At 48.2% G+C, this 14,146-nt stretch overlaps 1 protein-coding gene across 1 annotated transcript in view; it reads left to right on the plus strand.

Moving 5' to 3' along the window:
* Positions 1-14,146, plus strand: part of LOC144499490 (uncharacterized) — a 201,429-nt gene that overhangs the window by 180,897 nt on the left and 6,386 nt on the right. The window contains exons 43-50 of the mRNA XM_078221483.1: positions 2,802-2,935; positions 5,805-5,877; positions 7,345-7,416; positions 9,310-9,438; positions 9,844-9,942; positions 10,842-11,054; positions 12,201-12,378; positions 13,851-13,965. Of these exons, the coding sequence (XP_078077609.1) occupies positions 2,802-2,935; positions 5,805-5,877; positions 7,345-7,416; positions 9,310-9,438; positions 9,844-9,942; positions 10,842-11,054; positions 12,201-12,378; positions 13,851-13,965 (1,013 nt within the window). The remainder of the gene's footprint in view (positions 1-2,801; positions 2,936-5,804; positions 5,878-7,344; positions 7,417-9,309; positions 9,439-9,843; positions 9,943-10,841; positions 11,055-12,200; positions 12,379-13,850; positions 13,966-14,146) is intronic.

Raw genomic sequence — 14,146 nt, forward strand, 5'->3', positions numbered from 1 at the left:
CTTTTGGCCATTGCCAATCAATTGATCAGGACTCGATCACCCTGATCAATAAAGTCCAATTGGGTGCTGCCACACCAATCTCTGGGTGTGTCCCCAACGGCCATGTCTGCAGGTGCTGGGGGCACGTAGGGTTCACACCTCCCTCCCAAATAAGGGGTTACGGCGCCCTTATGTCTGGTAAACAACCCAGTTTGACCAGAAAGTCTCTGTTGTCCTGGAGATGACCCTTATCCTGTGTATTCACTCATCTGGGTTGCAGCCTGTTTATCTCTGTCTTTTGGGCTGCAGGCTGTCGTTTTAGTTCTTGCCCAATTGTCCCAGAGTGCTTTACAAATTGCCATTTTAGATGCCCGTTTGGCCACAAGGGACATTTAAAACCATGATGCATTGGGTATGTTTGGCTGATACATTTAATATTGATGCTCGATTTTAAATAAAGAGATTTCTGCTTTTCTTCTGGAGAAGTTATTTGTGAAGTCATTATTGAGAATTGCAATGTCTTTAATTCAGGGATAGATTTAACTTGCCCCTAACCGGGGAGAAAACACAGCTCAAATTGTTTGAGCGGCGCCATGTTTGGCCTTGGCCAATGACATCACTCGCTATGACATGAGGGAGTGACAGAACCCACCGCGCAGGCACACTGTTAGATTCAGTGTTGGTAACAAACAGCCTTGTTCAAATCGCACTAACGTCCTACTCATAGAACATCACAATGCAGAAAGAGGCCATTTGGCCCACCATGTCTATGCTGGTTTGCAGAGTTATCCAATTCATCCCATTTTCCTGTTCCTTCCCTAAAGCTCTAGAATCATTTTCCTTTTCAATCACTTCTCCGATTCCCTTTTGAAATTCGCGATTGAATCTGCTTCCACCGCCTTTCCAGGCAGCAATGCCCAGATCACGACAACTCGCTGTGTAACAAAGCAAATTCCCCTCCTCTTCCTGTCCGGACTTTTAACCAGTTATCTTCAATCTGTGTCCCTGGAGTTCACGCTCCTCTTTCCATTGGAAACTCCTCCTGTTTGTAAAAAGCACAGCAGTTGTGTAACTGTTATAAATGTTAACTACGTTACAATTATAATATTCTAATTACATTTATTATAATTGTGTAAAATAAAAAACTCCCCAGTTTGTTGAAATGATTGTCTATGATTCCATGGCGATATGTGAGAGAGACGGCGAGTTCTCCTCCGTGTTCTGCCCTATGTTTACTCTCCACCATCAAACCTTGAATTGCTCATTTTTTCTCTTTGCTGCCATGGGATCACCCTGTGCACAAGGTTTACATTTCTGTAGCATCTTTCGTGACAATTGGTTCTCCCAAAGCGCTGCTCGGCCAATGAAGGAAGGTGAATGTTGTAACGTAGGAAACACAGCAGCCAATTAATGCACAGCAAGCTCCCATAAACTGCAGTGAGACAACTGCCAGATAATCGGTTTAACTGAGGGGTAAATATTGTCCATCCAGAATTACTCTGATCTTCTTAGAAATCATAGAATCCCTACAGTGCAGAAGGAGGCCATTTGGCCCGTCGAGTCTGCACCGACAACAATTCCACCCAGACCCTATTCCTGTAACCCGACATATCTCTCGAACCTCCGCATCCCGGGTCATTAAAGGACAATTTAGAATGGCCAATGCACCTAACCCGCACATCTTTGGAGTGTGGGAGGAAACCAGAGCACCCGGAGGAAACCCATGCAGGCACGGGGAGAATGTGCAAACTCCACACAGACAGTGACCCGAGCCGGGAATTGAACCTGGGTCCCTGGCACTGTGAGGCACCACTGTGCCACCGTGGTGAGATGTTTTCACCAGTGGGAGAGTCATGAACAAGGGGACATGGCTACAAGATAAAGAGTGGGTCATTTAAATTGGGGTAGAAATTTCTTCTCTCAAAGGGTGGTGAATCTCTGGAATTCTCTGTCCGAAAGGATGGCGGAGGCTGAATCATTAGAAGGATTTAAAGTGGAGGTGGGTAAATATTTGATCGATCGAGAAATAGAGGGCGACGGGGAAATGGCACAGAAAAGGGATTGAGGCCAACATAGATCAACCATGATGGTATTGAATGGCAGGGCAGGCTTGAAGGGCCTGGTGGCCACTCCTGCTTCTATTTCTTGTGTTCTTGTGACATTGAGGGCAGGATAGGGAAGCGATGCACTTCTTGCTCATCAGACGGTTAATGGTCTAGAGGAGTCCCTGGAACCGGCACAGGTGAGAGAAGGTGAGCAGTTTGTTGGGTTCACCAACTCCACAGCCAATTTGCCAAGACTTTTCTGTCATAATGCCTGGGAGATCCATCTTTATATCCTGGAGTCTCTGGAAAGATTGTTGACTCTATGTGGACCAGGAAGGCAATGACCATTGAATAACGTTTCTGATTAGTTTCCAACTATCTCCATTGGTTGTGTTTGACGCATCAACAAAGCATGCTCAGTGGTTGTGAGGTGATTGGCAAAGCTTCCTCCACACCCACATCTGGAACCTTTTCAGTTGCCACAAATGTTGAGACCACAGACGTGAATCTTCCAAACAATTCAAAGATTCTGGTTGGATATTCTTTTGCAATTGGGAAGTTGTAATGGAGATTTTCAGTTGGCGAGCTACTGAATAAATGGGTCGGGATTTTACCGGCACGTCCGCCCGAGGTCCATATGATCCTGCCTAAGGCCAACGGAGAATGCTTCTCCGAGCCTCGCCCACCCCGGAATCGGTAAAATTCCGGCCATGGCCTTTGGCTCTTGCTGGGAAGGTTATCAGGAAATTCTGATGGATACCGAATTCCTTTTTACAGGGACCCCGGGTGTTCAAGGAGGTCCAGGAGCTCCAGGACGGGATGGAACCATTGGAGACAAAGGAAATAAGGGGACCCCAGGACCCTCGGGGTTTCCTGGACTGAAGGGAGAGCATGGAATCCAAGGATCTCCTGTAAGTGAAATCATTTTTGCAGTCAATAATCCCAATGGTTGCTGCTCTTCCACAATGTGCTGAACCTGGAATCTCGATCAATGAATGAAGGGAATGGGAGATGCTGATATGGTGAGATTGAGTAAAATGGGAGGAGGCACACGTGGAGTATAAACACCAGCATAGACCATTTGGGCCGAATGGCCTGTTCCTGTGCTGTAAATTCCATATAATTCCATCTGTTCATTTTGATGGACAGGTAATAAAGCCCAGTAACTCTTGGACCAAATATCCAATATTCCACATCGTCAGGTAGATGGCAGTCAGGTAGATGGCAGTCAGGTAGATGGCAGTCAGGTAGATGGCAGTCAGGTAGATGGCAGTCAGGTAGATGGCAGTCAGGTAGATGGCAGTCAGGTAGATGGCAGTCAGGTAGATGGCAGTCAGGTAGATGCCAGTCAGGTAGATGCCAGTCAGGTAGATGCCAGTCAGGTAGATGCCAGTCAGGTAGATGTCAGCTACAACACTGGCATCCACCCGGCAATGCAGAAAATTGCCCAGGTACGCCCTGTCCACAAAAAGCAGGACAAAACCAACCCAGCCAATTACCCACCCCCATCAACCCCACTCCATCATCAGTAAAGGGATGGATGATGTTGTCAACAATGATATCGAGGGGCACTTGCTTTGCAATAAAGTTTATCTATTGGTGTCACAAGTAGGCTTACATTAGCACTGCAATGAAGTTACTGTGAAAATTCCCTAGTCACCACACTCTGGCACCTGTTCGGGTACACTGAGGGAGAATTTAGCATGGCCAATGCACCCAACCAGCACATCTTTCGGACTGTGGGAGGAAACCGGAGCACCCGGAGGAAACCTACGCAGACAACTCCACACAGACAGTGACCCAAGCCAGGAATTGAACCCGGGTCCCTGGTGCTGTGAGGCAGCAGCGCTAATCACTGTGCCACCAAGAACCTGCTCAGTGACGCTCAGTTTGGGTTCTGCTGGGGCCACTCAGCTCCTGACTTTGTTAAAACCTTGATACAAACTCGAGCAAAGAGCTGAACTTGAGAGATGAGGTGAGAGTGACTGCCATTGACATCAAGGCAGCATTCGACCGAGTGTGGTATCAAGGAGCCCGAGCAAAACTGGAGTCAATGGGAATCAGGGGAAAAATCTCTGCTGGTCATAACTAGCACACTGAAGATGGGTGTGGCAGTTAGGATGATCTCAGCTTGAGTGAAAGATTGGCTGTCATAGATGACCCAATAAAGTGGGTCTTGTTCATGTGATTTTGAAGTAGTGTATTTAGAAGCAACAGTTTAAACATGACACGTAAGTTAAACAGGCAAGAAAACATACTGCCATGATAAGTGAGGATTGGTGTGAATGGAAGCTTGACGCAGAGTGAGTGATGATCTTAAAGCTGCTCTGTAACTGAGGTCAATCTCTCTCCTCCAATCATCCTCATTTAGAAAATCTCTTTCTTGTTCAAAGTGTCTCAAGAGCTTGTTTCTATCCTTTTCTCAGAGGCTTGGTGTAAATACGAGTCCTGAGTTGCAAGCTTATGGGGAGTGTCTGTGCTACAGTGTTCCTGACAGAGTTTGGCCCTGTGCTGTTCAGCCACCAGCTGCTGTGGGAGCTTTCTTCAAAGTCCCAGCTGCATTGGGAGAATGTCACAAAATGTGAACCATATCTGGCTGATAGCACACCGTCAGACAGGGATCTGTGTAGATAACACACCGTTAGACATAGGTCTGTGTAGATAGCACACCGTCAGACATGGATCTGTGTAGATAACACACCGTTAGACATAGGTCTGTGTAGATAGCACACCGTCAGACATGGATCTGTGTAGATAGCACACCGTCAGACATGGATCTGTGTAGATAGCACACCCACTCCGTCTGACGAAGGAGCAGCGCTCCGAAAGCTAGTGGCTTTTGCTACCAAATAAACCTGTTGGACTTTAACCTGGTGTTGTTAAATCTGTTACTGTGTTCACCCCAGTCCAACGCCGGCATCTCCACATCTAGAAAACACACCATCAGACCTGGGTCTGTGTCACCCGCTCAGTTCGGAAGTTGAACAATTTGAAGTGTAGGATGTAGAAAATGCAACTGTAGGAACAGCAATTAAAAATCATTTCTCTGTTCAACAGGAACTGGCATTCCGAGAGTATAGGCAGCGTTTACAGTCCTGGCTGCTGCCTCTCAGGAAGACTCCCCTGGCCACAGAGTGAGTGCAGTGTAGATCTAACCCCTTTCCCCACCTCCAGGCCTGAGGGACACTCTGAGAAGTGGCTGCACAGACTAAGCTCTAATGTAGATTGAGGGGTAATCTCATCCAGATTTCAGAGATGATCAAAAGATTTGATAGTTTCTCTTTATCCACTCTATTTCCTCTGGTGGGAAGCGGGGGCGGGTGGGGAGGGGAGTTGAGGTGTTAGGGGGGCAGTGGGAGAGAGTCCAGAACATGGGGGTAGAACCTTAAAATTGGATTCAGGCCGTTCAGGGGGTGACGTCAAGAAGCACTTCCTCACACAAAGCGGGTGGCGGTGGAAACCTGGAACTCTCTCTCCCACCCCCCCACCCCCACCACCATTCTACCCAAAATGCTGTTCATGTTGGGGTCAGTTGAAAATTTCAGATCTGAGCCTTTTGTTGGTGAAAGGAGTTGCGGAGATATGGAACAATAATGAAGGGATGGTGTTGATGAACGATGATCAAATTCACCAGTGGAACAGGACGAGGGGCTAAACATTCTCACCTTCCACTGTCGAAGGTGTTGGCTCCGGACAGATTGAGAAAGTTAGAGCCTGTAATGAGGCAGATGATGATTGGTTTTGGTCTGAATGATGAAATGTGGATTGTGTTCCCCGCAGGGCATTGCTGGTTATCCCGGTGTCCCGGGACAGAAGGGTGATTCCGGACCTCACGGAGTTCCTGGATTTGTTGGTTGGTTAATAAATCATTTGGTTAATGAAGTACTAATTGAGTGATGTGGAAATGTGTACACGGTTACAGTGAGTCCAGTTGGAATTGTTCCAATCCACTTCGGGACCAGTAAATATTTGTTTGCAATCCCAGTTACTCACTCGGAAAACAATGCCGCAAGATCCCACGGGTTTGAAACAAACAAAATAAATTTTCCTAACTAAAGGCAGGAAAGTGGAACAATTTACAATATCTACCTTCCAGCAAAGGCCTGAATTTTTCAGAGTTAGCAGGGAACACCTGCTACCCCCACCCCCTCCAATCCCCACCCCCAGCGCCTCTACCGATCCCACTGCCACTTCCTGCTCTAACGAGTGTTGGTTGGCAGTAGATGGAGGAGGAACTGCTTGGGTCCAACATGGGGCAAACATGAATGAACAGGCAAATTATGGCCAAATACCCCACACCACACATTAAATGACAGATGTGACCAAGACAGATCCCATGGATTTCGAACGAACCCACCCAGATGTCAGTGACGAATGTGAATCACAAAATCTCATTAATATTCAACTCTTCACGTTGGAGGATCTAACCTCGGAATTCCTGGAAAAGCCGTTCCAGCTCAGACTGGGTTTCTCTGGACACGAGTCTCCTGCCGGCAATGAGATAGAAATGCTCAGAGCACCTCACTGAGCCATAACTACCCCCAGTGTGGAATCCGTGACCTTTTGTCACATTCTCAGCTCCCAGGTTTCTGTGACTCTCGGACGGTCTTGAGCAAGCTAACAGCAGCCCCTTTCGATACCCTCCTCCCCTTCTGTGGAACACTCCGATAAATTGAAACCAGAGAACCTTCTTAAGGTCCACCCACCTCCTTTCATGAATCACTGAATTCTTTTAAACTAATCCAGGCCTCACTTCCAAAACTAAGCATCTCTCTGCACTTCTTTGCAAGCACTGTAGACACCATCCAGCTAATTAAACCCATCTACTATCTTTTGCGGCATTCCCTCAGTACTGACTCTCTGACAGTGCGGCACTCCCTCAGTACTGACCCTCTGACAGTGCGGCACTCCCTCAATCATGACCCTCTGACAGTGCGGCACTCCCTCAGTACTGACCCTCTGACAGTGCAGCACTCCCTCAGTACTGACCCTCTGACAGTGCGGCACTCCCTCAGTACTGACCCTCTGACAGTGCGGCACTCCCTCAGTACTGACCCTCTGACAGTGCGGCACTCCCTCAGTACTGACCCTCTGACAGTGCGGCACTCCCTCAGTACTGACCCTCTGACAGTGCGGCACTCCCTCAGTACTGACCCTCTGACAGTGCGGCACTCCCTCAGTACTGACCCGCTGACAGTGCAGCACTCCCTCAGTACTGACCCTCTGACAGTGCGGCACTCCCTCAGTACTGATATAAAACTTTTCTTTACTGAATTAATAGCCAGTTTGTGTAACATCATTTTCACAAATATCTTTCTAGGAACCAAAGGTACCTCTGGGTCGCCTGGATTTCCAGGGACACAGGGTGAGAGAGGACCGCCTGGACAGCCAGGTAAGGAGTTTGTTTCTTTTCTATCTCACTCTCGAATACCAAATGAAGTGTCACAATCTGTCCTGAATTGAAATCACAATATGAACAACCAGCAGGAGGAGGCCATTCAGCCCCTTGAGCCTGCTCCGCCATTTAATCAGATCATAGAATCATAGAAACCCTACAGCACAGAAAGAGGCCATTCGGCCCATCGAGTCTGCACCGACCACAATCCCACCCAGACCCTACCCCCATATCCCTATCTATTTACCCACTAATCCCTCTAACCTACGCATCCCAGGACACTAAGGGCAATTTTAGCATAGCCAATCAACCTAACCCGCACATCTTTGGACTGTGGGAGGAAACCGGAGCACCCGGAGGAAACCCATGCAGACACGAGGAGAATGTGCAAACTCCACACAGACAGTGACCCAAGCCGGGAATCGTGGCTGATCTGATAGATCAGATCTCAAATCTGCATCCCGCCTGCTCCCGATAACCTTTCACCCCCTTGTTCATCAACAAAGTCCATCACGCAAGCCAGCCTCCCATCCATTGACTCTGTCTACACTTCCCGCTGCCTCGGCAAAGCAGCCAGCATAATTAAAGACCCCATGCACCCCGGACATTCTCTCTTCCACCTTCTTCCATTGGTAAAAAGGTACAAAAGTCACGTACCAACCGACACAAGAACAGCTTCTTCCCTGCTGCTGTCAGACTTTTGAATGGACCTACCTCGCATTAAGTTGATCTTTCTCTGCACCCTAGCTATGACTGTAACACTACATTCTGCACTCTCTCATAAGAACATAAGAAATAGGAGCAGGAGTAGGCCATCTAGCCCCTCGAGCCTGCCCCGGCATTCAATAAGATCATGGCTGATCTGAAGTGGATCAGTTCCACTTACCCGCCTGATCCCTATAACCCCTAATTCCCTTACCGATCAGGAATCCATCTATCCGTGATTTAAACATATTCAACGAGGTAGCCTCCACCACTTCAGTGAGCAGAGAATTCCAGAGATTCACCACCCTCTGAGAGAAGAAGTTCCTCCTCAACTCTGTCCTAAACTGACCCCCCTTTATTTTGAGGCTGTGCCCTCTAGTTCTAGCTTCCTTTCTAAGTGGAAAGAATCTCTCCACCTCTACCCTATCCAGCCCCTTCATTATCTTATAGGTCTCTATAAGATCCCCCCTCAGCCTTCTAAACTCCAACGAGTACAAACCCAATCTGCTCAGTCTCTCCTCATAATCAACGCCCCTCATCTCTGGTATCAACCTGGTGAACCTTCTCTGCACTCCCTCCAAGGCCAATATATCCTTCCGCAAATAAGGGGACCAATACTGCACACAGTATTCCAGCTGCGGCCTCACCAATGCCCTGTACAGATGCATTGGTGAGGCCACTCCTTTCCTTCTCCCCTAAGTACTCTATGAACAATATGCTTTGTCTGTATAGCACGCAAGAAACTACACTTTTCACTGTATCCTAATACATGTGACAATAAAAAATCAAATCAAAAGAATCTTTCTTACTCTGCCTTAAAAATATTCAGAATCTCAGCTTCCGCTGCCTCTTCAGGGACCGAGTTCCACAGACTCTCAACCCTCTGAGAGGAATATCTTCATCCCTGTCTTAAATGTGTGACCCTTTAATTTTAAACAGTGACCCCTAGTTCTAGATTCTTCCACCAGAGGAAACATCCTTTCCATGCCCACCCTGTCAATAACCCCTCAGCGTTTTAATAGCTTCAATCAAGTCGCCTCTTATTCTTCTAAACTCCGGCAAATATGGGTCCGTCCAACCTTTCCCAATGAGACCAGCCGCCGCCTCCCAGGTCTTTGAGAGACTCTGCTCCAGGCTGCCTCACTCCACAAATTTCTCACACACACAATGCTGTCTCGTTAACAGGTCCACCTGGGCCCGTGGGTCCGCAGGGCCCTCTGCAGGTCATCAAGGGAGATCCCGGCTTCCCAGGCCGACCAGGAGAAGACGGAGCCAAGGGCTATCCTGGGTTTCCAGGCGTTAAAGGTGACATAGGTAAGCAAACATTCCCAAACGTGGAATATGGAATTCCCAAAAAGGTCAGCTGGACTTTTAGTGGCAACTCGGTGACCCTCCCATCCAGCCCAGGTCGCTCACTGAGGTATAACTCCCACCGGTTTAACACGAGATCTTGGATTTTGGATGTTTGCCCCCAGGGGGCGGGATTCTCCTCCTGGGGAGAGTTCAGGGATTTATCCCAATTGAGAAAGAGAATGTTCTGATCCCTCTCTGGTCCTTACACCCCCATCCCCCCATCTGTGTAACTTCCTCTGAGCCTCCAGCTGTCTGAGGACTCTGGCCTCCCAAACCTTCACCCCCCCCCCCCCCCCCCCCCCATTGTAAAGGAATATTCCAGAATACTGCAACATTAATTAGCATCCTAATCTGTTTGGCACACAGGTCCGACCGGCCCAGTTGGAGATCCGGGTGAACAGGGGTCTCCTGGATTTGATGGGAGACCCGGACAGAAAGGGGAACTTGGCCCCTCTGGTCCAGCAGGTAAGAATTATTTTTGCAGTTAGTGCACAGAAAGAGGCCATTGGACCTGTGAGTTTATGTGGTGCTGTCAGTGAATTGCTGTACCCCCAGCTGTACAGGTTCCACAATCCTGGTCTCAGCTCCCAGTCTCACATCCTGGATTTTTAGGCAAATGACCAGAGCTGCAGCTGGGTTTGGATTGAGGGGACGCTCGAGTGGAAGGAGAGTCTCTCGGCCGCATTCACTCTTCTGCGATTGATCAAACAGATTGGATTCTGTTACTAAATAACAGGAGTGAGTCAGAAGGAGTTTCACTTTCCTTGGGCAGGAGTGAGTCTAGATAGAGATTGGTCTTTAATGTGGGGGGAATTCTGGTGATAAAGACCCTCGGTTCTCAGTGAAAAAATATCATTAAATCCTCAGAAAGGTATGTCCGTGCCAATCTAATTGCGACAGTGCCATGTTTTGTTATATTCTTCACTGGCTGGGCCTGCAATTAATAGCCCATCCTATTGCCCTTGAACTGAGTGTCTCACTCAGTCATTTCAGAGGTCAGTTGAGAATCAGCCACATTCCAGTGTGCCTGGAGTCACATGTAGGCCAGATCAGGTAAGGGCGGCAGATTTCCATCCCGAAAGGACATTAATGAATCAGATGGGTTTTTCCAACAATCGACAATGGTTTCATGGTCACTGTTACAAAAATTGGTTTTTATATTCCAGATTTTATTAACCAAATTTAAATTCCACCATCAACGATGTGTGGGTTAGGTGGATTGGCCATGCTAAATTGCCCCTTAGTGTCCAAAGATATGAAGGCTAAGGGGACTAGCGGGGCAAATGCGTGGGGTTAAGGGGATAGGGCCTGAATAAGATATCAACTCACTCACTCACTCACTCTGTTTTCTGTCTGGATTCCAGGTCCGAGGGGCTATCCAGGGCCTGCAGGGCCGGAGGGAGTTCCTGGCCCTCGGGGATATCCAGGTCCGGCTTCTATTGCTCACGGCTTCCTTGTGACCCGACACAGTCAAGCCACAGAAGTCCCGAGCTGTCCCCATGGGACATCGAAAATCTACGATGGATTCTCCCTGCTGTATGTCCAGGGGAATGAGCGCGCTCATGGACAAGACCTGGGTGAGTAATGGGAAAGGTCAGCCAGTGATTCCCATCCAGAGCACACTTCCTGCTCCCGGATTGGCTCAGGGCCCCTACTTAATGCTGTACAAACCTTATCAACGCAGGGATCTGGGTGGGACGGGGGGACAGATCACTCATCCTGATCCGGGATATCCGGGAGCAATCCCGGTGAAACACCAGCCCCATCGGGAATGTCGATTGGTGGAAAGTGAGACTCTCGTCCGACTGGTTTCCAGTTTGTGAGTTTGGACAATCCCAGGGGAACGGTGGGGGGGGGTGGTGGGGGGGAGGGGGGGGGGGAGGGGGTGCGGGCAAGAGGGGGTATAATGTGCCATGGTTGGCAGTGAGAACTCAATGTGGAGATGGGGGGAGCAACGGCAACAGCCTGGCAGCTTCCAGCAGCCATTTAGAGTCTGCTGGTTTGATGAGAATCCTAGTGTACAGATAGGGGGTATATATACTGGGGGTATATGTATATACTGGGGATGTATATACTGGGGTGTATATACTGGAGGTGTATATATATATACTGGGGTGTATACACTGGGGGTGTATATACTGGGAGTGTATATACTGGGAGTGTATATACTGGAGGTGTATATATATATACTGGGGTGTATACACTGGGGGTGTATATACTGGGAGTGTATATACTGGGAGTGTATATACTGCAGTCAATGTAAAGGGGGCTTCGAATGGACTCTAAGCTTTTTAATTGCAGATGCAAGGGGTCTAAGGGCAAGTTCAGTGAGGGGCTACAGGAGCCAATTCTAAAATGGCTGGCAGATCACATCCTGGGTGGAACAGCTGTCACAACTGGAACTTTTCACACCAGTTCCATTCCTGTATTCATAGAGACCCTGAATTTCCAGCCTGGAGTTCCCATCCCATTCCGTATGGCAGAGTGGGAGAATTACCGAGGAACAATACTGGAATTTGGGTCAGGAATGGGGCATCCCGTGGGGTCAGTTCACTTCTGCAGCCAGACCTCTGTGGTTGCCGTGGGGATTAGTGTCCAGTTGGCCCTTTCTCCTATGGGGGAATGCTCCATTGGTCCAATCACTGCTGAGCTGGAAGAGTAAAGGCCATTTGTTCTCAGCCCTATGCTGGCTCTCTGTTAACCCTTTCCGTTCACCCTGGCAGGCACGGCGGGGAGCTGTTTACGGCGATTCAGCACGATGCCATTCCTCTTCTGTAACATCAACAATGTCTGCAACTTTGCATCAAGAAACGACTATTCCTATTGGCTGGCCACACCTGAACCAATGCCGATGAGTATGGCTCCTGTGATTGGTCAGTCTATCGAGCCGTTTATCAGCAGGTGAGTGTGCGGATATGGTGACACTGTGTAAATATTTACATCTTGAGGAAGGCAGAATGTCACAGATATATAAGAGTGGCACAGTGGTTAGCATTGCTGCCTCACAGCACCAGGGACCTGGGTTCGATTCCGGCCTCGGGTCACTGTCTGTGTGGAGTTTGCACATTCTCCCCGTGTCTGCATGGGTTTCCTCCGGGTGCTCCAGTTTCCTCCCACAGTCCAAAAATGTGTGGGTTAGGTTGATTGGCCATGCTAAATTGCCCCTAGTGTCAGGAGGATTAGCAGTGTAAATATGTGAGGTTACGGGAATAGTGTCTGGGTGTCATTGTGATTGGTGCAAACTCGATGGGCTGAATGGCTTCCTTCTGCACTATAGGATTCTATGATTCTTTGATAGCAGAATTACTGAATCTTGCAGCACACAAGGAGACCATTTGGCCTATTGTGCCTGTGCTAGCTCCTTGAAAGAGCTATCCGATTATTCCCACTCCTGCTGCGCTGTGCCCACTGCCCTGCACTTCCTTCCCCTTGCATCCACTTCCCTTTTGAAAGTTATTATTGAATCTGCTTCCACCGCCCTTTCAGGCAGCGTCTTCCAGATCACAACAATTCATCTTAACTTCACTTCCCTGTCTTTTCCCTACAGCCTTTACCCCGCTTTTGATCAAATATTTATCCATCTCTTTCTTGAATCCATTGATTCTGCATCTACTGCACTCTGGGGCAGTGAGTTCCATAGATTCATAACACTCTGTGAGAAATAGCTGCTCCTTATCTCTGTCTTGAATCTTCCCCCTCTTACTCTACAACTATGACCTCTTGTCGTAGACTGTTCTGGAAAGGGAAACGTTTGGTTAACATTTACTTTATCAATCCTGTTGAGTATTTTGTCTACCTCAATCAAATCCTCTTCATTCTTCTGCACTCCAGCGAGTACAAGCTCAAGCTACTCAACCCCTCCTCATACAACAGCCCCTTCAAACCTGGAATCAATCCAGTGAACTCTTCTGAACCGCCTCGTGCCACCACACCCTTCCTCAAGAAGGTGACCAAAACTGAACACAATACTCCAAGTGTGGTCTCACCAATGCCTTATACAATTGTAACAACACTTCACTACTTTTATACTCCGGACCCTTTACAATAAATGCCAAGATTCCATTTGCCTTCCTTATAACATTCTGCATCTGCATACCCACTTTCTCAGACTCATGCACAAGGACTCCCAGATCCCTCTGCACAGACGCTTGGAGGGTAACTAATTATTGGACGGCATTTAGAGAGTTTACCGGAGTTGTGTGTGATCGAGGCATAGTAGTGATGACAGGTTACAGAGGCGGATGGAAATCTCCACCAGTCAGGGTAACTGCTTCTGGATAGCAGTCCTCAGGTTGCTTGGTCTGAGTGTTGAGTCGGTAAATGCTCGGTGTCGGACCTGGAATAACATCTGAACCTGTTCACTCTCCGCACAGATGCTCCGTATGTGAGGCTCCAGCGATGGTAATCGCTGTTCACAGCCAAACCATTCAAATCCCGCTGTGTCCCAATGGCTGGCATTCCCTCTGGATTGGATATTCCTTCATGATGGTAAGAAACCAAACACAACCCGCCAGAATTCCCACTTCGGGCTCAATCGGGAAAATACATTTGAACTTACACTCGGTGCAAAGATCCGCTAAAATACATTTGCATAATCACAAACACAAAATCTCCATTGCCCATCACAATCTGAATCCGAATAGAATATAATCAATTGTTATTTCGCTCT

This window comes from Mustelus asterias, chromosome 10 (genome assembly GCF_964213995.1).
Source record: "Mustelus asterias chromosome 10, sMusAst1.hap1.1, whole genome shotgun sequence".
Classification (NCBI taxonomy): Eukaryota; Metazoa; Chordata; class Chondrichthyes; order Carcharhiniformes; family Triakidae; genus Mustelus; species Mustelus asterias.